Source organism: Pleurodeles waltl, chromosome 4_2 (assembly GCF_031143425.1).
Source record: "Pleurodeles waltl isolate 20211129_DDA chromosome 4_2, aPleWal1.hap1.20221129, whole genome shotgun sequence".
Lineage (NCBI taxonomy): Eukaryota > Metazoa > Chordata > Amphibia > Caudata > Salamandridae > Pleurodeles > Pleurodeles waltl.
In genome coordinates, this window is record NC_090443.1 from 188,849,360 (window position 1) to 188,876,519 (window position 27,160).

A 27,160-nucleotide genomic window follows, 5' to 3' on the forward strand; every position below is an offset into this window, starting at 1 on the left:
TGTTTTATACCTTACAATATCAACTTTAGTAGCCCCTATCAGAAGGTTACAGAGCTGCTGTGGCAGCCTTTAACTCTGCACTCGCCAGTAGTGATACTAGTCATTTCGACAGTAAAAAAGACAATTGCATGCTTTAACTGTTGGACCATGCAAAAATACATGTTTCATCGTCTTACATACAGCACCCTGCCTTAAGGCTTGTTAGGCCTACATTAGGGGTGACTTACATGTTTAAGAATGGGAATGTTTAAGAATGGCTTTGCCATTCCTTTAAACGGCAAAGTCGAGTTGCATGGAAAATGAGTGGTGCCAACTAGAATGTCCTCATCTCCCTCTGGAGGTAGTTGATGTCATCTTGGCAGGAAGAGGGCCTTTCCCAAAGACAGTATATGCTTGTTGCTGGGACATATACATGGTTTGGGTTGGCACACTCCAAATTGAACCCCTCCAGTGCCAGTTGTCTGATGTCCTGTTTGTTGGTTCTGTCGCTCAGCAAGGCTTTGCTTTGGGCACTGTTGTAGGAAAGTACCATCTTGCCTGGCATGTCACCCTCATATTTCACTGTATATATGTTGTTTTAGTGTATGTGTCACTGGGACCCTGCCAGCCAGGGCCCCAGTGCTCATAAGTGTGCCCTGTATGTGTTCCCTGTGTGATGACTAACTGTCTCACTGAGGCTCTTCTAACCAGAACCTCAGTGGTTATGCTCTCTCTGCTTAACAAATTGTCACTAACAGGCTAGTGACAAATTTCACCAATTCACATTGGCATACTGGAACACCCTTATAATTCCCTAGTATATGGTACTGAGGTACCCAGGGTATTGGGGTTCCAGGATATCCTTATGTGCTGCAGCATTTCTTTTGCCACCCATAGGGAGCTCTGACAATTCTTACACAGGCCTGCCACGTTATTTATGCCCTTGCAGCCTGAGTGAAATAACGTCCACGTTATTTCACAGCCATTTACCACTGCACTTAAGTAACTTATAAGTCACCTATATGTCTAAACTTCACCTGGTGAAGGTTGGGTGCAAAGTTACTTAGTGTGTGGGCACCCTGGCACTAGCCAAGGTGCCCCCACATCGTTCAGGGCAAATTCCCCAGACTTTGTGAGTGCGGGGACACCATTTCACACGTGCACTATACATAGGTCACTACCTATGTATAGCGTCACAATGGTAACTCTGAACATGGCCATGTAACATGTCTAAGATCATGGAATTGTCACCCCAATGCCATTCTGGCATTGGGGCGACAATTCCATGATCCCCCGAGTCTCTAGCATAGACCCGGGTACTGCCAAACTGCCTTTCCCGGGGTTTCACTGCAGCTGCTGCCAACCCCTCAGACAGGTTTCTGCCCTCCTGGGGTCCAGCCAGGCTTGGCCCAGGAAGGCAGAACAAAGGACTTCCTCAGAGAGAGGGTGTTACACCCTATCCTTTGGAAAAAGGTGTTAGGGCTTGGGAGGAGTAGCCTCCCCCCAGCCTCTGGAAATGCTTTCATGGGCACAGATGGTGCCCATTTCTGCATAAGCCAGTCTACACCGGTTCAGGGATCCCCAAGCCCTGCTCTGGCACGAAACTGGACAAAGGAAAGGGGAGTGATAACTCCCCTGACCTGCACCTCCCATGGGAGGTGCCCAGAGCTCCTCCAATGTGCTCCAGACCTCTGCCATCTTGGAAACAGAGGTGCTGCTGGCACACTGGACTGCTCTGAGTGGCCAGTGCCAGCAGGTGAAGTCAGAGACTGCCTTCTGATAGGCTCCTCCAGGTGTTGCTAGCCCATCCTCTCTCCTAAGTAGCCAAACCTCCTTTTCTGGCTATTTAGGGTCTGTGCTTTGGGGAATTCCTTAGATAACGAATGCAAGAGCTCATCAGAGTTCCTCTGCATCTCTCTCTTCACGTTCTGCCATCACTGCATCACCGGTCCTCTGGGTCTCCTCTCAGCACGACGAGCGAGGTCCCTTGAACTCAGCAACTCTGTCCAAGTGACTCCCACAGTCCAGTGACTCTTCAGTCCAAGTTTGGTGGAGGTAAGTCCTTGCCTCCCCACGCTAGACTGCATTGCTGGGTAGCGCGTGATTTGCAGCTGCTCCGGTTCCTGTGCACTCTTTCAGGATTTCCTTTGTGCACAGCCAAGCCTGGTTCCCCGACACTCTAACCTGCAATGCACGACCTCCTGAGTTGTCCTCCGGCGTCGTGGGACCTTACTTTGTAACTTCGGGTGAGCTCCGGTTCACTCCACTTCGTAGTGCCTGTTCCGGCACTTCTCCGGGTGCTGCTTGCTTCTGAGTGGGCTCTTTGTCTTGCTGTACGCCCCTTTGTCTCCTCACGCAATTGGTGACATCCTGGTCCCTCCTGGGCCACAGCAGCATCCAAAAACCCTAACCGCGACCCTTGCAGCTAGCAAGGCTTGTTTGCGGTCTTTCTGCACGGAAACACCTCTGCACGACTCTTCACGACGTGGGACATCCATCCTCCAAATGGGAAGTTTCTAGCCCTTGACGTTTTTGCAGAATCCACAGCTTCTACCATCCGGTGGCAGCTTCTTTGCACCCACAGCTGGCATTTCCTGGGCATCTGCCCACTCCCGACTTGATCGTGACTCTTGGACTTGGTCCCCTTGTTCCACAGGTACTCTCGTCCGGAAATCCATCGTTGTTGCATTGCTGGTGTTGGTCTTCCTTGCAGAATTCCCCTATCGCTACTTCTGTGCTCTTTGGGGAACTTAGGTGCACTTTGCACCCACTTTTCAGGGTCTTGGGGTGGGCTATATTTCTAACTTTTTCTAACTTTTTTCCTACTTTTCCCCAAATAACTCACCATTTAGCTATACTTTGACTATTCTCTCTGTCCCCTCCAGGTGAATCCACAAACTCTGGGTATCCTTAGAAGCCCTTGGAAGTTGGAAAAAATGGACATTCATTTTGGGTGGATAGCTTATGAGGCCAAAAGGGTATGGAGGCCTAAATGTGAACTACTGCAAATAGCTAAAAAAAGGCTTATCACTGGTGTTGAAAAGGCTGAGCAGCGAAAGGGTTAACAACTCTATGGTGTTGTTTAAATGAAAGTAGACTTAAGCAGTTATTGTAAGTTTGTTTGAACTGATTTTAGTTTGGGTTCTGCTGTTAATATGTCACTATTACTCAAAGGGTATTTACCCTAGCCTGTATTTTTTTAACTTCTTTGTCAGGACCGGACGCGAGGATTATGCTTTATCTTTCTTTCCTTTGATCAAACAGCAGAAGCTAGAAGCAAAAACATTTCCCAGGACACCCTGGGATAGGACTACAAAATGTAATCAGCCAATCCACATCATTCCACTACTTATATCCTGTTGGACCTCCTCTTTCTTTCCTGCTGCGGAAGAAGATAAGAGCCTTTGTGATTCACATTGTTGGAAGTTATTGTGATTTAGTTTACTTATGTTGCACATGCATGTGGTGCCTTAGAACAACGCGCTAACTTTTCCTTTTGAAGCTGAGTCACTGGGGCGCTATTCACCGACCCCCATTCGCTGCTCTTTTCGTCCAGCAAGCACTGTGATGACCCTGCGTGCCTGCAAAGGGCAGAGCGGTGCTCTGACATGCACCGTACGTCTCGTTGATCGTGAGGGCACCGCTCTGTCTTTGATAGGAGCGTTCGCCTGTGGCAATGCGGTTCAGAGCAGCTGCATGCCTTTGAAGCCCTGACGCCCCACACGGGGTCCGTATTTGGGCACAGGCAAGTCACCTTGTCTCAGTTTGTTTAGCAGCAGCAGACGCCTGGGTGTTCCAGGTTTAGTATCGAGCCGCAAGGCTCCTTTGTGCCTAGTCCATGAAACCGCGAGGCCTTGGCGTTCATATCTCCCTGTAGAGCTAAAGGGAGGTGGTCCCAGGGGATTACCCCAATCGCCTCGCAAAAGGCTCTAAGCCATCAAATCCTGTAGTGGAGCATCCCCTAATGAACCACACTCTGTGCCAAAATCTGCTGGACCTGGTCCAGCCCAATGGGAGGCCCTGAGCGAGCATCAGCCACATTTGTCTGGCCTTTACCATCAACTTCAGTGGCCCCAACAGGCCTGTATATTACGCCTCCCACACAACTCCAGTATGCAAGGTGAGGAGTACATAGAGGAAGAGACTATCTCGGTCCTTCCTATTGATAATGAATTCTGTGAGGTGGTGGATGCGTCATCCATCAGGCAGTGGCTGCCGCAACTGAGCCTCTGGAGAGATGGCTAATCCAGCTGGCATATTCATGCCCAACCCCCCTTAACCTGTCTCTCTCTACTAAGGGCTTGACAGACTGGGGGCAGTCAGCGCAACGTCCCCTTAAGCGCAAAATGGAGGGCGGGCTGGACATGACAGGCTTTGACAAAGTGAAGCAGGCATTTGCAGAGCGCCCCTCCCTGGACGGGGCTCCACTCTCACATGACTCCAATGACCAGGCAGGCCCATCTAGGCCTTGGAGACAAACTCAAACTCCCTCGGAGCTCCACGAGGTAAAGGGGTCATCAGACATGCTAGACCCAGGGGGCCTAGTCCACCCTCGCTCCTCCGAATGGGTTCCCTCAGACAAGTTTATATCATATGTAGCTGCCAGGCTGCACAAACCTTTAGAAAAATGTTTGAGCACGGCTGAGGGTGGAGTGTCCTCGTGCATCTCTCTCGGGGAAAGTCTCCTCCACCCCAGACATAGATCCCAGGATGGCCACATTTCTGCAAAAGTTTATCAAAGATCCCAAAAAGGGGATTGACAGCTCCTGGAAGGCCTGTCAAGAAAAGCTGCTTGATATTTCTGGGCCTCTTACGAAAATACTGGAGCTGGCAGGGCAGGCAAAGACAACAGACACTCCCTTATGCCCAGAAGTGGTCTCTGGCTGGGCCCAAAGAGCTATAATCTTTCAGGAGAAAGACAACTGTGGCCTCTCAGCAGAGAGGCGCAGGTCTCTCCTGATAAAGGTGAAAGCCAAGCTCGGAAAACTTGCTTCAGTGGATGCGGGGCCAGTTGCCCAGGGAAACCTCTTCGGGGACCCTTTCATCAAGAAACTGTCAAAGTTCATCGCTACCTTTACGTCCCTGGGCAAGGTGCTGTCCTCGATTATGTATTTAAAAAAGAGAGGTATTTTAGCTACGTCTTTTCATCTCGTCTGGTCGTGGGAGAGGGCGCTCAACCGGACGGTTTTACATCCAAGGTCCTAACAGAAGTCAAGTCCCACGCAGGGCAGCTGAGCAACCTTGTTACGGAGAGTTCTTCCCCACCAGAGGAGGTCAACAAGGCAGAGGAGCAAAAGGGTCCTTCGGGGACAACTGCAAGAACCCCAAACCGTTCAGTGTGATGTCAGGGGTTTTCATAACAGTTGGGGGGAGGCTGGCTTTTTTTGCACACAACTGGCAGTCTTTTACCTCAGACCCTTGGGTTCTCCAGACAATCAGAGGTTTTCAGCTAGAGTTCTTCGGGTCCCCCATTCAAGTCTCTCGCCCGCGTCCCCTAGCATTCACTCATTCCCAAGAAACTTTGGTGGACCAGGAGGTGAGGAAGTTATGCCGGAAGTCGGCTATAGCTCCGACTACGCTTCATCCTCGGGGTTTCTTGAGCAACATCTTTTTAGTGGACAAGCGAGATGGAGGCCAGCGCCCGGGAATAAACCTGAGAGAGTTCTCCAGGACTCTTATCTCGTGGTACCCCTTTTTTTCACCCATCGTCTTTTTCTATAATTTCAGTGGAAAGGGCAGGTCTACGTGTTCACAACACTGCCATTCGGCCTATCCTCTCCCCCCCGATGCTTCACCAAGATTTTGAGGCCGGCAATGGAGCATCTCAGGCGAGGGGAATACGTTTGATCATCTATCTAGATGACCATTTGATGATGGATCAATGCCCCCACAGTCTGCGAGAGCAGCTACAGTACATCATTTCTCTTTTACAGAGTCTGGGTTTCTTGATCAACGCCAAGAAGTATTTTTTGACTCCCTCCAGACAAACAAAATTTATTGGTTTTCTCATAAACTCTGTAGACAAGACTCTCAGCTTGCCGTCTCGCAAAATTGTGAAGATTTACAGGGAGTTAAGGTAGACAATTTCAAAGGCTGCGGCGTCTCTGTGTCAAATTGCTCGCATAGTGGGGCTTCTGGCAACCTCCATACAAGCAATATTTCCAGGCCTCCTCCACCAGAGGGCCCTACAGCATCTAAAAGCCTCCTAGTTGCGCAGGGGCCTCTCCTATATGGATCAGGTGTTTCTGACAGAGGACGCAAGGAGCGAGATGAGCTGGTAGCTCTCTCATATGGAGGCCTGGAATGGCCAATCGATTTTTTTCGGCTCAGATCCAGACATTATCATAGAATCCTATGCCAGCGTCTCTGGTTGGGGAGCTCGCTGCGGGGATTCCTGCACCGGGAGAAGATGGTCTTCAGCTGAGTAAGCCCTCCACATCAACTCTGTGGAGCTCCTGGCAGGCTCCTTTGCAATTCAATGCTGGACCAAAGACAAGGCAAATTGTTTGGTTTTACTCAAGATGGACAATCGCTCTGCAGTCCGCTATATCAACCACATAGGGGGCCCCAGATCCAAAGTCCTGGCGGATCTGGCCAAGCATCTTTGGACATATCGTCTGACATACAATATATCTTTCATGGCAGAATACATCCCATGGTCTTTGAATCAAATAGCAGATTGGTGCTCAAGGGAGTGGCCAGACACAAGTTTGTGGTGCTTAGATCCGGGTTTTTTGTGAAGATCAGTTCAATGTGGGGTCCTTTCACAATAGACCTTTTTGCGTCACAGCTGGATCACCAGGTTCCCTGATATGTCAGCTGGACCCACAGACCGTGGCAACATATGCATTTCTCCAAGAGTGGTCCATGGAGAATGGTTTCCCTTTCCCCCCTCTGCAATGATCACACGCCTGGCAGCGCAGGTGCGCAGACAGGAGGCGCAAGTGGTAGTGATCACTTCGGTTTGGAGATCTCAATTGTGGTTTCCGGTTCTTCTGGAACTTTCTTGGGATTTTCCAATCCCTCTCCCCAAAGATCTTGATATTCTAAAGGATCCTCTGGGTCAGAGTCATCCATTGGTCCTCCAAGGCCATCTTCCTCTCATGGGCTGGAGGATTACAGGGAACGATGGAGAGTCTCAGGCCTTTCATCGGAAGCTGAAAGACTGCTGGCAGCAGCCTGGGCAGACAGCATTTCTAAGAGATACAAATCTGCATGGACAAAGTGGTGTCTTAAACGCAAAGAGGACCCCGTGGGGTGCAAAGTTGTCCCTGTCTTGAATTTCTTGGCTTCTTTGGCATCCAGGGGTATGCATACCACTTGACTATTTCAGTGGGCCACCTTCCTATTCAGGGTTTGCCAGTGGGGGGACATCCTTTAGGGTGTAAAATGTTAAGGGGTATTCACCTTGCTTTTCCTCCGCAACCCAAGTATTCCAATTTATGGGATGTTTGTTTGGTCCTTAATCTCTTCCTATCCTGGCAAACAAACAAATACCTTTCAAGGAAGGAAGTATCTGCCAAACTAGCGATGCTACTGTGCCTTTTTTCCTGCAGAAGGGTTTTGGATGTTCGAGCTCTGGACCTTTTGAGCGGGGTCTTCACACCTCGGAATCACATTTCATGTATCCAGACAGACAAAAACGGACACAAGACTGATTTATTTTCCCGCCTTTGACAACGCACCCAAGTTGTGCGTGATGAGATGCCTCAAGGCATACAAGCTTGCAACTGAAGATATTCGCCCCCGAGTGGAGCGCTAGTTACTCTTCTCCATTAGGAAAACTTTCAAAGCTGTCTCATCGCCGACCATAGCCCGATGGGTAAGATGGGTTCTGCAGGAGGCTGGGATCAATGTGGCTCGTTTTGGGGCGCATTTGGTCAGGGGCGCTATGGCATCTAGGGCTTTCTCTGTCGGTGCTAGACTGGAAGAAATTATCAGTAATGCTGACTGGTCATCCGATTCCATGTTCAAGAGGTTCTACTTAAAAACTATATTGGACATGGCATCTTTGGTGCTGGATAAGCTTTAAACAAGCATAATCCTCGCGCCGGCCCTGACATAGAATGACAAATTTCCTAGAACGTTTCAATTCAATTAAGGACACGGAGGCAAGGATTATTCCCTCACAGATACTGCTAGACTTATTCCCGCCCGGTGGGTGCTTTTTTTCCTGCATTAGAGGTCTGGTTAAGAGTAAGTAAAGTAATCAGATTTTATAATAGTACATCAGGTGTTTATTGAATGCTATGTTTTTGTCATGTTATTGATGTTAACGACTTTCCTTGCAGCAAATGATAAGGGGCATGCGGTTTCAACTCTTCCTCAGACGTTGTATTGTGCCTTTTTTCTCCCAGCTAATGGGGCCATCAACAGTGAAAGATTCGTCCATTATCTTCATCTTGCGTCAAGAAAGAGGAAGTGCTTAAGGAGATGCAATGGGATATAAGCAGGGGAATGACGTGGATTGGCTGATTACATTTTGTAGTCCTATCCCAGGGTGTTCTGGGAAATGTTTTTTGCTTCTAACTTCTGCTGTTTGATTAATGGAAAGAAAGATAAAGCATAAACCTCGCCTCTGTGTCGTCCTTAATAGAATTGAAACTTTCTGTTACGATATCTAGGAATTTTGTAATTGTCTACCATTATCTGTAATATGTTTGGTACGTATGAGAGTCGGTCAAGGATAGAAAATAAACATACCAGCCTAAGTTGCTCCAGTGCCTAATTTGCCAATGAATTTAACTTACTCATTTTGTGATTAATATCGGCAAACAAAAGCTGACTTGACATATTATATTTAACGTTGCAGTTCTCGTATACCATGTAGTTGATTCATTAGCTCTGTCCATCTTTAGAACTGTATGAGTCACTGTTTCTCACGCCTGGACTAATCATGTAGTTTGCCATTTAGTAAGTTCATGTGTGGAATCTCCTAGAAGGAACAGAAATGACATGCTATTTCCCCTTTGAATCCATTTGGATGTTATTTTGTTAAGTTTGCATCTTTTGAAATAATTTGGCCAGTTGGGAGTCAGGAGCACATATTGCTGCAAAATGTGAATAGCCTGGAATGGCTTGTTAGAGATTATATCCTGTGTAGTCACTACTCTGAGCTTCTTAAGATCATGTTTGCTAGTGTGTTATCACTCATCATGTTCACAGGATTTCATGGTAATATTTGATTTGATTGCATCAAAAATGAAGGGGTAGATGTATTCTGCCGAGTAATAACCGAGAAACAAAGGATATTTTGTTAATACAGACACATGAAGGAACTCCTTAAGTAAGCCTTTGTGTATCTTGATTTATTTGTACTTGACAACTCATGTTTTCTTTGCACTATTAATTTTTATTTGATCCTGTTTGTTTTAAAAGGTGGGTTGGTATTTTGAATTGGTGTATACCGAGTGCGCTTCTTTTTAACTGCCATTTTGGTAGTGATCAAAACTGTAATCCCTTCTGAACCAGTTGTCTCTTATTTAATTATTTTTGCTAGTTTTTCTGAAATAATGGACTCATTGGTTTGAGTGAATGCAAGTTATAAATTGCTGCTGCTGTACATTTTAATTGAAACCTTTGAGTTGTGTTACTGTGTATTAGAATAAAACAATGCAGGATGCACAGCAAAGTGCTCAGAGACTATTGACTCAGAATGCCCTTGAAACTTCTAATGCCACTCAAACTCCACAATGTGTTCTCCACACTGTTTCTAGAGGCATAGCGTTAGGCGCAGATGAATAGATGAGCATCTGAAATCGCTGTCATATCAGTATGGGGTGTTTTTCAGTTCAGGGTAGCCATTATGGGGCTTAAACAGTGCATGGATTCAGGAGCTACCCTACTCTCTGTTCAGAGGAAGAACAGTTAAATGAAGTTGGGAGCCTTGGGTTGACATTGCAATGAAGAATTTGAGATCCCTTCCTGAGTTCAGTTAGTGTGTAGCTTGATTTACTCTGGGTAAATTGAAGTGAGCTGCTTCCATAGTTGAGCTTCATGAGCTAGTGTGTGGGGTTGTTAGGCATTAGTAGATTGGACTGTGGAATGGAGATGGTCCTCATTGAGGACAAAAGGAAACAAATCCCTCAAAACCCTCTTTTGATTTGCTAGAGATTGATAGATTACTGCTTTGGTACCCGTTCATATCTGTAGTCACAATCATGAGAATGTTACTCAATCATGGCAGGAATCAGGATGTCTTGGTACTCTTGAGAAGCATTAAATGGAAGCAGCCTCAGTGCTCAGCAGAATGATATGTCAACATATCATTATTGGAGGAGAGCACAAAACGGTAGAACAAGAATAGGGCTGTTCTCTAAAGGCGAGTGTAGTGATCATTTGTAATGACTGCTACTCGTTGCAGAATATGCACATGTATTACTCCTTAATTACAGGCACCTGCCTCCACTATGATGCCAGCCTGTATGTGGTGTGGTGGAGTCTCAGTGTAGATTTGTGACTATGTGATGTAATTCTCTGGTTTGGTGTGGCTAAACCCATAATGCTTTTTGTTTACTACCTAAAAGTAACTTGGGTGCTCCAAAGTTTTAACTTCAGGAGCATGTGCTTTACATTTTAAGTGATGATATTTCAGGTTAAATCCCCTTGCTTCTTTGCTAGCTTGAGCCTTTGCTTACCATAGAAAAGATTTCCACATAAAGTAGTTTGGAGAGGCTTTTAATTATTCATTGCAAGTAACTGAAATTTCTGCAAGAATGAAAACACAAGATGGTGCGCCAAGTATGACATGCACGTCTGGTAGATGGAGCCCGTCCGCCCACCCTAGTACCCGCTTTCAATCTTGCAGGTTTGAGGCGAGGCTTTCTGCCCTCCCAGACAAACAGCTTGATGTGCCTGTTGATAGTTCCAATTTGTCAGGATCTGAAGAAGTACCATGCAAAAACAGTATTGAACTGGGGAGCCGTGACCATCTTGATTATCTGGGCTCTTCCCCCATAGGGATACCTGTAGGGCTGACCACTGGGTGAAGTCCTCCTCTATTCTGGCTAGAAGGGGTTGGATGTAGCCCTGCACCATATTCTGTAGACCCCTAATTATAAACAGGCCTAAGTATTTCAAGCCCTTCTTCTTTCAGGTGAAGCCATATGCGGCCAGGGAGGGCCAGGGATTAATGTGTCAGTAGGAGCGCTTCACTTTTGGTTCAGTTAATCTTGTACCCCAAGAAGACAGAGAAGCTATCCATCAAGGACATAAAATGTGCAACAGAAGCCCCTGGATCACTGAAACATAACAGAATATCATCATCATTAAGTAGAATCTTGCATTTGCCGCTGGAGAGTCTGTGTTTCAGATAAGAGGGACTGCCAAACGGCAGCCACCAAGGGCACAATACTAATGAAAATGTAAGGAGATAGTGGGCACCGCTTCGTCCTGCGCAGTATGAGTAAGGTATGAGGCAAGTGGCCTCTGGAATCAATCTGCATAGGTGGGGGATGTGTAAAGCCATTTTATCTTGGCCAACAAATTGGGGCCTAGACGCCCCTATACCCCTATTTCACCCTATTGAAAGCCTTCTCGGCATCCAGGGACAGGATGAGTTTATCGTCCCTATCATCACATACATACCAGAGGATGTTGGCCAGAAGGTGCATGTGGTGGAGAGAGGAGCAGCCTTGCATGAAGCCGGCCTGGGTATCATGAATCAGGTTTGACATGACCTGTTGGAGATGGGTTGCCAGGATCTTTGCAGGCACCTTTATGTCCGCATTAAGACGCGAGATGGGTCGGTAGCTCACACAACAGTTAGGGTCCTTATTAGTTTTCAAGATGAGCCTAATGCTTGGGGTTGGGGGGGGGGGCCTCCAACTCCTTGAAGGGTGTATAGAGGAGGGGTACCACCATGTCTATGATGATTTTATAAAACTATATAAAATCTGTAAGCCATCGTCCTCCGGGGCTTTGGTAGTGGAAATGTCCCCTATGGCCTCTGTGATCTCTCCCGCAAGGAGCTGGTGACCGGACTCAGAGCAATAAAATGCACTGAGGAAATGGGCAAATGCCTCTGTGCTTGCCATTGGGTGAGTTAGTAGGTCTCCCATCTCCCCTCAGATAGCCAGAATGGTGCTGCTAGCTTCCCTTTTGATACAGTTGCGCAGCCAAAGGCATGCTGACCTTTTCCCCCTGTTCATAGTGCTGCCACTTCTCAGGAAGCAGGGCATATTTCATCTGGGTGGTAAATTGAGCACTCAGTTTGTCCTTTGCGTGTTCCAAGCTACCCAGGAGATCTTGGGTTACATGTTTTGTGTAGGCTGTCACCCTCCAACCAAACCCGAGTGTCCCGGGCCATTTGCTTGAGTGTCAAGTCTTGCATTACAGCACCCCTCAGAGTGGCCTTTCCTGCTGACAAAGTGTAGGAGGCTGGCCTGGCTTATAGTGGGTACCTTGTGGTACTTACACCTTGTGCCAGGTTCAGTTATCCCTTCTTAGTAGAATCGAGGTGTTCTAGCAGCTTAGGCTGCTAGAGGTAGCTATAGGAGAGCAGCTAAGGCTGAACTAGGAGACATGCAAAGCTCCTACTATACCACTTATATCATATAGCACTATATCATAAGAAAACACAATACTCAGAGTTACTAAAAATAAAGGTACTTTATTTTAGTGACCATATGCCAAAAGTATCTCAGAGGATATACTCCCTTAGGAGGTAAGTAAAATACACAAATGATATGTACACAAACCAAAAACAGGTAAGTAACAGTTAGAAAAGTAGTGCAAACAATGTAGATTCACAGTAGAATGCAATAGGTAGAAATAGGCCTAGGGGCAACACAAACCATATACTCCAAAAGTGGAATGCGAACCACAAATGGACCCCATGTAGAGGGTCGCTGGGACTGTTAGAAAATACTAAGGGTGTCCAAAATACCCCACCCCAAGACCCTGAAAAGTAGGAGTAAAGTTACCCTACTACCCCAGAAAGACAGTCAAGTTGAGATAGGGGATTCTTCAAGAACCACAAGCACCAGCAAAACACTGAAGACGGATTCCTGGACCTGTAAAGGAAGGGGACCAAGTCCAAGAGTCACGCAAGTGTCCGGGAGGGCAGGAGCCCTCTAAACCCCGGATGAAGGTGCAAAAGGGCTGCCTCCGGGTGGAAGAAGCCGAAGATTCTGCAACAACAGAAGGTGCGCCAGGAACTTCTCCTTTGCTCAGAAGATGTCCCACTGCGTGCTGGAGGATGCAGAGTTGTTTCCACGTAGAAAGACCGCAAACAAGCCTTGCTAGCTGAAAGAGTCACGGTTGAGGATTTTGGGTGCGGCTGGGGCCCAGGAAGGACCAGGATGTCGCCCCTTGGAGGAGGAGACAGAGGGGGCACTCAGCAACTCAGAGAGCCCCAGCAGCAGCAGGCAGCACCCACAGAAGTACCAGAGCAGGCACTTAGAAGATCTTAGGACAGCGGTCGACTCAGAGTCACAAAGGAGGGTCCCACGACGTCAGAGTCCAACTCAGCGAGTTGGGCAATGCAGGACGGACTGCTGGGGACCTGGGCTAGGCTGTGCACAAAGTCTTGGAAAAGTGCACAGAAGCCCGAGCAGCTGCAGTTCACGCAGTACAAAGGGTTACTGTCTGGTGTGGGGAGGCAAGGACTTACCTCCACCAAATTTGGACAGAAGGGCCACTGGACTGTGGGAGACACTTGGACCCAGCTCCTGTGTTCCAGGGACCACGCTCGTCAGGATGAGAGGGGACCCAGAGGACCAGTGATGCAGAAGTTTGGTGCCTGCGTTAGCAGGGGGAAGATTCTGTCGACCCACAGGAGATTTCTTCTTGGCTTCCAGTGCAGGGCGAAGGCAGACAGCCCTCAGAGCATGCACCACCAGGAAACAGTCGAGAATGCCGGCAGGATGAGGCGCTACAATGTTGCTGATAGTCTTTTTGCTACTTTGTTGCGGCTATGCAGGCGTCCTGGAGCAGTCAGCAGTTGATCCTTGGCAGAAGTCGAAGAGGGAAGTGCAGAGGAACTCTGGTGAGCTCTTGTATTCGTTATCTGGTGAGATACCCACAGGAGAGACCCTAAATAGCCCACAGAGGAGAATTGGTTACTGAGAAAGGTACGCACCTATCAGGAGAGGTCTCTGACGTCACCTGCTGGCACTGGCCACTCAGAGCTGTCCATTGTGCCCTCACACCTCTGCATCCAAGATGGCAGAGGTCTGGGACACACTGGAGGAGCTCTGGGCACCTCCCCTGGGAGATGCTGAACAGGGGAGTGGTCACTCCCCTTTCCTTTGTCCAGTTTCGTGCCAGAGCAGGGCTGGGGGATCCCTGAACCGGTGTAGACTGGCTTATGCAGAGAGGGCACCATCTGTGCCCTTCAAAGCATTTCCAGAGGCCAGGAGAGGCTACTCCTCCCAGGCCCTTCACACCTATTTCCAAAAGGAGAGGGTGTAACACCCTCTCTCAGAGGAAATCATTTGTTCTGCCTTCCTGGGACCAGGCTGCCCCGGCCCCAGGGGGGCAGAAACCTGTCTAAGGGGTTGGCATCAGCAGTAGCTGCAGTGGAAACCCCAGAAAGCAAGTTTGGCAGTACCCGGGTTCTGTGCTAGAGACCCGGGGATGCATGGAATTGTCCCCCCAATACCAGAATGGTATTGGGGTGACAATTCCATGATCCTAGACATGTTACATGGCCATGTTCGGAGTTACCATGATACATATAGGTATTGACCTATATGTAGTGTACACGTGTAATGGTGTCCCCGCACTCACAAAGTCCGGGGAATTTGCCCTGAACAATGTGGGGGCACCTTGGCTAGTGCCAGGGTGCCCACACACAAAGTACCTTTGCACCTAACCTTCACCAAGTAAGGGTTAGACATATAGGTGACTTATAAGTTACTTATGTGCAGGGTAAAATGGCTGTGAAATAACGTGGACGTTATTTCACTCAGGCTGCAGTGGCAGTCCTGTGTAAGAATTGTTTAAGCTCCCTATGGGTGGCAAAAGAAATGCTGCAGCCCATAGGGATCTCCTGGAACCCCAATACCCTGGGTACCTGGGTACCATATACAAGGGAATTATAAGGGTGTTCCAGTGTGCCAGTGAGAATTGGTAAAATTAGTCACTAGTCTGCAGTGATAATTTTAAAGTCAGAGAGAGCATAAACACTGAGGTTCTGGTTAGCAGAGCCTCAGTGATACAGTTAGGCACCACACAGGGAACATATACAGGGCATACATTATGAGCACTGGGGTCCTGACTAGCAGGATCCCAGTGACACAGAGGCAAAAACAAACAAACATACATACAGTAAAAATGGGGGTAACATGCCTGGCAAGATGGTACTTTCCTACACAAAGAATCTGTGCAGAGGACGTGGAAGATTCATTGTAACTCTGGTAACTGCTGAGGTGCTCCCTCAGCTGACGTTTGGCCTCTGGCATCCGATAATAGGAGATGTTCAACCTCCAGCATTTTCTTTTTTTGGCGGGGGGGGTGAATATGTCTAGGGTCAAATCCCAGTATGACCAAGACTTGGTCTGACATCCCTCCCACCGCTATATTACAGGCACTCATGAATGGCAGGAAACAGTGGTAGAGAGGAAAGACAAGCCGGGAACAAGTACCGTGGGCACAGGACAAGAATGTGTATTCTCTGTTCCGGGGATGAGTTAAACTACAGGGATCATGTAACCTAGTGGTTACCAAACTTTTTTGACCTGTGGCTCTCTTGATCTATTGCCCATTGACCGCAGCTCTCCATTATGATTTGTTTTATTTTGACGGGTGGGGGGATGTAACCCTGGCCTCTGGAGTTCTTCAATTTTTTTTCTGAAAATAGTTGCGATATGGCCTATGAAGGTATTCTAATCATACTCTAGAATTGCCACAATTTAGTTTAGCTGTAACCATGTTGAACATGGACCGAAGAATTCCCTTTGCACCGAGGATGCTGTTCCCTTCGCCCGCACCCAATATAGTCAGTGTTTTTACACTGTTTTAGAAATCCGTGAAGTGCATGGAGAGGGCAAGCACTACTCTATGCAAAACTGTTCAACCCTGTGAAGATTACAAGTTTTCTCTTTGCCTCTTCTACATTAAAATAATACACTTTGCAAACAATTTATGTTGCACTGACTCTTTAGCAAAATAGTTCTGCATAAAATATACTTTGCAGATAAGAGCTAGAGTTATTGTCCTGCACAATGGTACTGCAAATAGAAAAGATCCATGAAATATAAACTAAGAACAACAGAAGTGACCTATAGCTCCTCAGCATATATAATTTTACAAATGGTAAAATGCAATTTATTTGATCAACTTATTCAATAGAACTGATTAACTTAGGGCATCATTTTCCACTGGTTGATTTTTAACTTTTGCTAACAGGAGCTATCGTATGTAGTTTTTATGTATTATTCTTATTGTATAAACCCGTCTTAAAATGGTTTTTATGCTTTTAACAACTGATCAGTATCATTTTAGCATTTAGCGTCTTGCATAGGGTAAGATCCAGAGACTATTTTGAGAGTCTTGTCTTAACTATTTATGAAACCTTTTATGTAATTTTATGAACTTCTTTCCTGTATTAATTGCCAATGTCCTTTTTATATATATATATTTTTTTTTAGTATGCAACGGTTTATGGCTTCTACCTTTTTGTATGTATGATTACTTTTAACTTCTCAAATGGTCCAAATCTGGACCGAATAAACTATTGATTGAATAAACTAAGAAAAATCCTGCCTACATTTCACATGGTGCTTAAAAAGGTGCAAAAGATGGACTTGCAGAGAGTACTTCTGCATGCATTTTCTAGCTTACCATGTTTTCCCTAGAGTGAGAATTATCCTGCTATGTGGTAAAAAATAATTGTGAATTGCAGAAAAAAAATCTATACCTGGAGAATTTGAACGTCAACCAGGAAACCTTTAACCTTTGTGAAGGGTAATACTCACCGTCCAAAATATTGGGCATACTCCTAATATCTACAAATGATTTTGTACAGTTACATGCAGTTTGATACATTTGAGAATGCAGCAGTAGTTTAAAACGCACAGCTGATGGACAATAATGGCATACCAATATATCCTATGCTTTTTTGGTGACATTTAGGAGCCAATCAGCCTTGGGCTTCAGGAGTTACATTTGTGACATTATGTGAAGTAATGCATCTCAATAAAATCTAGAAGAGCACTAGTAGCTAATGCCATGCTCTTGGATGTAGAAGTTTATCATTTACAAAACTGTATAAGGGATTAGTAAAGTATGCCTTTTAAAAAATATGTAACAGGTGATGGTGGCTCTCCACAACTGAGCAGTACGGCACAATGTGTATTTAAAGGATGTCTGGTGCAAATATTACAAAATGTAAATCTCATTTCAAAACAGTTATCAAAAGTCATTATAATTCTGGACATAGCTTTTGCAATTGATGGACGGCACCAAACACATCACTATGTGTAAAAGTTTTTGTTTTTAACATAATGCCTTGTTAAACTCATCTCTACAGCTTGAACATACAAGTTTCACTAAAAGGACTTTTTGTCCAAATAAACAACATTTCTCCTTCTTTCTGCCAGTGACTAAACAGGTGTTTCCTGGAAACACTGTCCGCAGCAAATTAATGATATTGCACCCTCTGTTAAAACTGATAAAATATGCTCCTCGACTCCACCTGCCTCAGAGATACAGGGCCTTGTTCCTTGCACCACTCACCTAATGAATGCGCACAGCCTCCCTAATTTTAAAGGGCCGCAGCAGCCATCAAAGCTGTTTATTGTAGCAGAGACTTGTCACACGTGCCAAGCATTTGCACAGACCGGCAAGAAACCAGACACCTAACACACGCCAGAATAGGGCTTTCTGAGCAGATTCATTAGATTATTATTTTAAAGAGACAAGACTTTAAAGAGCCCCACCAGTCTCACAGCCTTAATGAGTATTGAAGGTGCACACTGTGGCATTCCAAAGTCATATAATGGTTTTTAAACTGGGTGTGCGGCGCCCCTGATAAATTTTGAAGGCGCACCAAGATGCCGCAGTGCACAGAGTGGGAACCACTGATGTAGCCCATGGGCATCCATCAGGTCATGCAGTGTCGCCCTTTCCTTATTATTAGCTCTATCCAATGGGCCAAAATGTTCCAGGTGGTGTTCAGTTGCCGGGCTGCAGAGAGCCTGCACAGGCTCCCAGTCGGCCTGGGAGCGACCTGACTGGGCGCTCTCCATCCAATCCTGACGCTGCTTTGAGCAGTTTCAGGATTGGCCACAGGGCAGGCTGGGATCCTGTGCCTGCATGCAGCAGAGGAGACGAGTGGAGGTACTTTTTTTTTTTAAACTTTTTGTTTTTGTTTTTTTTGTTTTAAATTTAATTGGACCGGCACACCCACCCTGCGAGCCGTGACTGCCACCAGGTAAGCAACAATCCAAAGAGTCTTTTAAAAGGTATGTATAGCCCTGTAAAAAAAGATACAAAGAAGATAAAAACTACCAAAACTTTAAAAAGGTGAGCTTACCTCCCAATCGCACCCACCACTCCCAATGAATAACAAAAGCATCGAGCAGCATTTGGCCCATATAGGCAAACATATCCCACTTGAACCCTGAGTAATCACATATTAATCTAACAAACTAAACCAATCCAAATTAAGTTGGGTGCATGAAATGAAAGAAGGCCACCTCTTCTTTAGTAGGACTAAGTCCACAATACAACAAAGGATTTGAAGCACTCCAAAACGTAATCACAATGTAGCTCCGCAGTGTATCTTGCATCAAAGAGGTCTTTATTTTCATGCAACCTGGCACAACATCCCAAGTGTTTCTTTTTCAGATTCCACAATCTTAAATCTCAAAACAGGATAAGAACGAGTTTTTCGTAGTCGAGACATGTTTCGTTTGCATTGTTCTTATGTCAGCAGACTTCCTCAGGGCTATAATATCAAATACACACATATTAAAAACAATTATATACTACAAACACTGTTTGTGCCATCATCAAGGTTCAGCCATTACACCACCTCCTGAGAAACCATTTCCATGCAAATAAAACCAAATTCACTACTGCCCATTCCAAGGTTTCTAGTTACCTAACGTTATTATCACCCAGTGGAGAAAGGAGAATTAAAGAGTGCCTAAATTTAGTGTACAGTGGACGACATGAAAGAAGAGCAGGCCAGATGTGATACCACCAAGTAATAAAGGTTAGAGCTGACATGTACCGCTCACCTTCCACTAAATCATCAAACTAATCATCCATCAAGAACATCAGTGGCAAGATTATATACTACCAAAAGTATACATAGGGCAATGTAACACCATATAAGAAACACAAGTCTCATACGTTGCTCCAAATAGTCAACTAGATCTACATATAATCACCTTCAATCCATTGCAAAGTAGTATTGAAGTGCCAAATTAAAGTCCGCTGTGTCCTACGTCATTGAACAAAAGCTGCTGTGTAACCTTCTCTCCGGACATCAGGACTTGCTGGCCCAGAGCGTGTACAGAAAGCTGAGGCCCAGTAGGCGGTGAGCGGATAAAGGGATAAAGCCTCTTCCTGTGTTTCCAGGGTCTCTGCGCAGTCCCACTGTAATCTGCCCTAAGAAGGACCCCCTTCAGCACTTACAAGCACAACAAAGTCACCAGACGCCGAGAGTGTAGGGCGACACGCCCAGTGTGTGTTCAAGTAGTTGCCACATCTAGCAGTGGTGGCCCCCAGGTGCACACAGGCCGGACAGATATGCCTTCTTTATTATCCACAGCGTGCTCGGTTGTAGGTCACAGTTCTCGGGTGAGAACAGCTGGTCAGTGACCCCAGAGTAGGACCAGGCCCTTCCAGTTGCCAGTACACAGGCCAGGATCAACCCACCAATGGGTTGTCTCTGGCTACTAGGGAGTCGGCGGTGTAAATGTAGCAGGGGACCTAGAGGTGCATGGCTGCAGTCAGGAAATCCTGGCCTTCAAGTCAAGGGGTTGGAGAAGCATGATTCAGGAAGTTGTGGTATCAGGAATAATGAAGCACCGTCCTCCCTACAGTGTTCCCCACCCCACCCACCACCCAATGCCATTGGGCCTTCCACGGCGCCGCTCACTCCTCTGAGGCAGCGCATGACACACTTAAGGTCTGCGGCTTCTCAGGCTGTACCTAGCTGGAGAAAAGCCTCCCAGAGAAGGGCGCACGCTGTCGTCTGGTGGCAATTACACCCCCAACAGGAGCCCCCGCATCCACTGAGTTATACTGGCTCCTGCGAAGAGCATTAAGTGCCTGGGGCGGGCCTGTAAGTGACCAAGAGTTTTGGTGGCCTGGGAGCTCTAATGGATGCTGGCCGTATTTTGTTGCGGCGGAGGCTCCACCCGCAGGCTGTAAAATTCAACTTTGTTTGATTTCTTTCCGAGGTTTATGGTGTCTCAGATACCAGGCAAACAGATGGGTATGGTAGGTATATTTACTATTTCTTCCACACCTGTTAATTTACCAGCCAACTATCCTGTAGGCTTGCATGATATTTGTTGTATATTTACAGACAGTGCGTTTCGGCAACAACCTTTATATTCATTTACATATTATTTTCCCTTGTGAAATTAATGTGCTGTAGGTTCTGTATAGTCTTTATATTGGTTCAAAATTATATGAATGGTTTTCAGAACATTTTGCATTTTATTAATGAAGCTCTTTACAGTGATTAATTCCTTAATTGATTTTTCAATTATTTTGTAGAGCTCCCATTTAAATCTATGCTTTTTACAATATTTGACTCTGCATAGGTGTTATATACACAAAGATTTGTTAAGCTCTTTATTCCCATCAGTTATGCCCCACAATGCTGTTGGGTTCCAGTCCAGTCCTAGGTGTTGAAAACTGCGATTTAGACGGAAGACTGCCCTTTTTTTTTTTTTTTGTAAATTTATTTTTTTAAGTATTATCGCCCATCTTTGATTTATAGAATGCTTGAAGTGGTATAAGATGGTATGCGTTTATCTATTTTAGGATATTAAAGAATTAGAGTGTCATTATTTTAAACTGCCAATTCATTCGTAATTTCAAGATTTAATTTGTCCTCTTTCATCTCTTTGTAGAACATGCGCCTTAAAGAGACGGCTCCAAAACGAAGAGCACTTTGCCTGATGGTTGTGGTGGCATTTGTAATGTTGAATTTCAGCCCGATGAGGTCAGTGTCATCAGTGAAGAAGTGCTTCATTTTGATATCTACTAAGTAACAGTGGGTATGTAGCTATATTTCTGTTTAGACCAGGAATCCAGAATCCACAGTCGTACATGGTTGTTTGTTGTATACTACAGTTTGGAAGGAATCACCAGACTTGTGATTTGTTGTGATTAATTGAACATCTTAAAATGTTGAGACTTGATTACCATCATTTTGGCCTCTCCGGATTTGAATTACCATAGAGTGGATGCTAACTGCTGGACAAAAATCTCCATTACACATTGGTAGATGAAGCTCCCGAAGGTCGTATGCTTTGTGGTTGGGGTGCGGCAATATCCTTAAGAAGTGTGCTAATATAACGTGCGTCTTCTCATGCCTTCACCAAAGTCTCTTAATGACAGCAACAAACTTGCTTTACCAGGAGTTTATCTGTACAGCCAAGCCAAACAAATTTCGGCATCTCGCCTTAAAGACCTACATCTCCATTTAGTGTTCCCTGAAAGAATGTGTGACATCTGCTACCTTCGCCAAGGCAGATGTTATTTAAGGCTTACATGGACATTGGTCAAAGTAAGTTCTCTCCTCCTCTTTGCCAATGAAGAAAGCCTCATGCCTTCAAAACACCACTGTTGCTTGCATAGCAATTAATCAACCTGAGCATATCGGTTTCAAAGAGCTTAAGGTACTGGTTGAATTTATGCATTCGTACTAGGAAAGCTCCCAACATGAGTATTATAGTGCTTTCTGTTTTTCCGTGTCGAGATTGTGTAACAGCTGAGTGGCAACACCATCTCGCAGATCATTCTTTTTTGTAGGTGTGTTCAGGTGAACTAAGATTTGCATTTGTGGGTCTGTTCAGGTTCACTAAAGACTTCTTATATTTTTTTTCAAATTTTATTGCTTTTTGTCACATAATTTAATCTGTTTAGTAGAATACAACAATAGCTACATGATACAAAGTGTGAATGCTAATGATCTAATTCCTAAGTAACTCTGAATTGTTAAGAGGTGGGTAGAGAAGGGAGAATCGGCTGGATGTGAGGATGGAGGGAGGGGGATAGAAGGCTTCATTGTTATTCTGTATACAAAGGCATCAACCTGGTTGTCCTAGGTAAGGAACTACACTATCTCCAATTAAGTATCAAGATAGATGGGTACATTCAATGAAGAAGAGACCACATATGTTTCTAAACCAAAGTCTAATATAGGAGCTGAATTATGTTTTGAATGATGTGCATTCGTTACCTTGCCCACTAATAGAAAGTGTCGAGTAAGTGGCTCATAGGAGAGGACATATGGTACATTTGGTCTTCTCCCGAGAGATCCACTATTATGATTACTTGGAGAGCAATTCCCTTGATTGATTCAACAGGACCACCCAGAACGACTAAGCAAGAGGACAGAACCACCAAATAAATATCTTTATCCCCCGTTTTTCTCAATTTCCCCAGCACAAATCAGTGGTACCCAGCATAACCTTCAATCGGGCTGTGGTAAAATACCATGTGGTAATGACCTAAATGCACTTTCCCAATATTTAATACAAATGGAAGTCTTGGCTGCTTTGGACCATGTTACCCCCATGTCTTTTAGTCTATTTCTGTTGCTGATTCCTCTTCCTGTTTGCTTATATAAGTATGGTGAACTAGCCCAGTATTCAGATCTAGTGCTTGATAAAGACATAAAATAGCCCTCTGACTCGAGGGCTGGTCAAGCAGTGTCTCGAGAGATGTAAGATTTCATCCTTCCTCAGTTAGCTGTCTCCCGGTCTCACCCAGTGCAATGCATCAGTTTTAACCTATATTGTCTCTGAAGTGAGAGGGAGGCTTCGCACTCCTCCAGTGTCTGAAGCTGACCATTGTCAAAGAAGTCCCTCAGTCTCCATGGTCGGCTCTCCGTAGATGCATCCAGGGGGGTTCCCTTTCTGTGGTTGCAGCCATTCGATCGCTGAGTTGATCTGGGCAGCCCAAATGTACCTGCGTATCTCGGGTAATCCCAAACACCCTTCTTTTGGCTCTTGTAGAAAGTAGCCTTTACCACCCGGGGGGACTTAGTCTCCCATGTAAAAAGTAGATGCCAAGTGTGTAGGTTTTCAAGAAAAAGTCTGGGGACTTTCAGCAGGAGCGTTTGCACCACATATAAAAGGCGTGGAAGAAAATTAATTTTAATTATATTAATCCTGGCTATCCAGGACTGATCAAACATCCCCTCAATCTGTATAGCACTTTATGAAGCTTATCTAGCATGTGCGTCGTGGATTGGAATACTAGAGGTTGGTAGGTTGCGATGGTAGCCATATTCTGGGAGATGCAAAGGTCCTGTTGTGTGTGTTAAGCACACAGCTTGGAGGCTTACCCTCGCCTCCTGTGTTGAATTGGCCACTCCCATTCGTTCTGATTTACTATAATATATAGAAAAACCCGAAATTGTACAAAAAGCATCAAGTTCTATTAAGTGCAGCAATTGATTCATTCGGCTTGGTGAGTAAGCACAGGATGTTGGTGGCAAAAACCATGACTTCATAACTCCTGTCCATCACTTGAGTACCTTGGATGAGTGGACTGTCTATAATTCTCTTGATTAGGATTCCATAGCTAGGGAGAATACTACAGGGGGTGCGTGCCAACATGTCTTGTCCCACTCATTGGTCAAATGTGATTTGAATGTATCCTGTTGATATTAATGCAGGCTTTGGTATGGCATAATAACAATAATATGTGAGATCATGATAGGGCCAGTAGAAGTGTTAACAAGGACCTTCAGTTTATAGCTTTTGTAGGAGGCTGGACTGGCTTGTAGTGAGTACCAAGGGGTACTTGCACCTTGCACCAGGCCCAGTTATCCCTTATTAGTGTATAGGGTGTCTAGCAGCATAGGCTGATAGATAATGGTAGCTTAGCAGAGCAGCTTAGGCTGAACTAGGAGACGAGTGAAGCTCCTACAATACCACTTAGTGTCATATGCACAATATCATAAGAAAACACAATACACAGTTATACTAAAAATAAAGGTACTTTATTTTTATGACAATATGCCAAAGTATCTCAGAGTGTACCCTCAGTATGAGGATAGCAAATATACACAAGATATATGTACACAATACCAAAAATATGCAGTATAGTCTTAGAAAACAATGCAAACAATGTATAGTTACAATAGGATGCAATGGGGACACATAGGGATAGGGGCAACACAAACCATATACTCCAAAAGTGGAATGCGAACCACGAATGGACCCCAAACCTATGTGACCTTGTAGAGGGTCGCTGGGACTATTAGAAAATAGTAAGGGTTAGAAAAATAGCCCACCCCAAGACCCTGAAAAGTGAGTGCAAAGTGCACTAAAGTTCCCCAAAGGACATAGAAGTCGTGATAGGGGAATTCTGCAGGAAAGACACAAACCAGCAATGCAACAACAATGGATTTCCAGTCGAGGGTACCTGTGGAACAAGGGGACCAAGTCCAAAAGTCACAAGCAAGTCGGAGATGGGCAGATGCCCAGGAAATGCCAGCTGTGGGTACAAAGAAGCTGCTACTGGACAGTAGAAGCTTAGGTTTCTGCAGGAAGGACAAGGGCTAGAGACTTCCCCTTTGGAGGACGGATCCCTCACGCCGTGGAGAGTCGTGCAGAAGTGTTTTCCCGCCGAAAGACCGCCAACAAGCCTTGCTAGCTGCAAATCGTGCGGTAAGGGTTTTTGGATGCTACTGTGGCCCAGGAGGGACCAGGATGTCGCCAATTGCGTCAGGGGACAGAGGGGGCGTCGAGTAAGACAAGGAGCCCTCTCAACAGCAGGCAGCACCCGGAGAAGTGCCAGAAACAGGCACTACGAGGATGCGTGAAACGGTGCTCACCCGAAGTCGCACAAAGGAGTCCCACGTCACCGGAGAACAATTTAAGAGGTCGTGCAATGCAGGTTAGAGTGCCGTGGACCCAGGCTGGACTGTGCACAAAGGATTTCCGCCGGAAGTGCACGGAGGCCGGAGTAGCTGCAAAAGTCGCGGTTCCCAGCAATGCAGTCTGGCGTGGGGAGGCAAGGACTTACCTCCACCAAACTTGGACTGAAGAGTCTCTGGACTGTGGGAGTCACTTGGACAGAGTTGCTGGATTCAAGGGACCTCGCTTGTCGTGCTGAGAGGAGACCCAGGGGACCGGTGATGCAGTTCTTTGGTGCCTGCGGTTGCAGGGGGACGATTCGGTCACCCCACGGGAGCTTCTAGTGCAGAGAGGAGGCAGACTACCCCCACAGCATGCACCACCAGGAAAACAGTCGAGAAGGCGGCAGGATCAGCGTTACAGAGTTGCAGTAGTCGTCTTTGCTACTATGTTGCAGTTTTGCAGGCTTCCAGCGCGGTCAGCAGTCGATTCCTTGGCAGAAGGTGAAGAGAGAGATGCAGAGGAACTCGGATGAGCTCTTGCATTCGTTATCTAAAGAATCCCAAGAGACAGAGACCCTAAATAGCCAGAAAAGAGGGTTTGGCTACCTAGGAGAGAGGCTAGGCTAGCAACACCTGAAGGAGCCTATCAGAAGGGGTCTCTGACGTCACCTGGTGGCACTGGCCACTCAGAGCAGTCCAGTGTGCCAGCAGCACCTCTCTTTCCAAGATGGCAGAGGTCTGGAGCACACTGGAGGAGCTCTGGGCACCTCCCAGGGGAGGTACAGGTCAAGGGAGTGGTCACTCCCCTTTCCTTTGTCCAGTTTCGCGCCAGAGCAGGGCTAAGGGGTCCCTGAACCGGTGTAGACTGGCTTATGCAGAAATGGGCACCAAATGTGCCCATGAAAGCATTTCCAGAGGCTGGGGGAGGCTACTCCTCCCCTGCCTTCACACCATTTTCCAAAGGGAGAGGGTGTAACACCCTCTCTCAGAGGAAGTCCTTTGTTCTGCCATCCTGGGCCAGGCCTGGCTGGACCCCAGGAGGGCAGAAGCCTGTCTGAGGGATTGGCAGCAGCTGCAGTGAAACCCCTGAAAAGGCAGTTTGGCAGTACCAGGGTCTGTGCTACAGACCACTGGGATCATGGGATTGTGCCAACTATGCCAGGATGTCATAGAGGGGGCAATTCCATGATCATAGACATGTTACATGGCCATATTCGGAGTTATCATTGTGAAGCTACATATAGGTAGTGACCTATATGTAGTGCACGCGTGTAATGGTGTCCCCGCACTCAGAAAGTCCGGGGAATTGGCCCTGAACAATGTGGGGGCACCTTGGCTAGTGCCAGGGTGCCCTCACACTAAGTAACTTTGCACCCAACCTTTACCAGGTAAAGGTTAGACATATAGGTGACTTATAAGTTACTAAAGTGCAGTGAAAAATGGCTGTGAAATAACGTGGACGTTATTTCACTCAGGCTGCAGTGGCAGGCCTGTGTAAGAATTGTCAGAGCTCCCTATGGGTGGCAAAAGAAATGCTGCAGCCCATAGGGATCTCCTGGAACCCCAATACCCTGGGTACCTCAGTACCATATACTAGGGAATTATAAGGGTGTTCCAGTAAGCCAATGTAAATTGGTAAAATTGGTCACTAGCCTGTTAGTGACAATTTGGAAAGCAGAGAGAGCATAACCACTGAGGTTCTGATTAGCAGAGCCTCAGTGAGACAGTTAGTCACTACACAGGTAACACATTCAGGCACACTTATGAGCACTGGGGCCCTGGCTGACAGGGTCCCAGTGACACATACAACCAAAGCAACATATATACAGGGAAAAATGGGGGTAACATGCCAGGCAAGATGGTACTTTCCTACACAACCCCCCCCCCCCCAAACGAAGGACAATAAGACTAGCCATGAGTCTTCATTGTCTAAGTGGAAATATCTGGAGAGTCCATCTGCATTGGAGTGGCTACTCCCAGGTCTATGTTCCACTGTATAGTCCATTCCCTGTAGGGATATGGACCACCTCAACAATTTAGGATTTTCACCTTTCATTTGTTTTAGCTAAAGTAGTGGTTTGTGGTCTGTCTGAACAATGAAGTAAGTGCCAAACAGGTGTGGCCTCAACTTCTTCAGTGCCCAGACCACAGCAAAGGCCTCCCTCTCAATGGCAGACC

At 46.2% G+C, this 27,160-nt stretch overlaps 1 protein-coding gene across 6 annotated transcripts in view; it reads left to right on the top strand.

Annotated features, from left to right (window-relative positions):
- Positions 1-27,160, top strand: part of ATF6 (activating transcription factor 6) — a 1,225,231-nt gene that overhangs the window by 548,122 nt on the left and 649,949 nt on the right. For all 6 annotated transcript variants that reach the window (XM_069231066.1, XM_069231064.1, XM_069231068.1 and 3 more), the window contains one exon: positions 21,018-21,109. In XM_069231066.1, the coding sequence (XP_069087167.1) occupies positions 21,018-21,109 (92 nt within the window). The remainder of the gene's footprint in view (positions 1-21,017; positions 21,110-27,160) is intronic.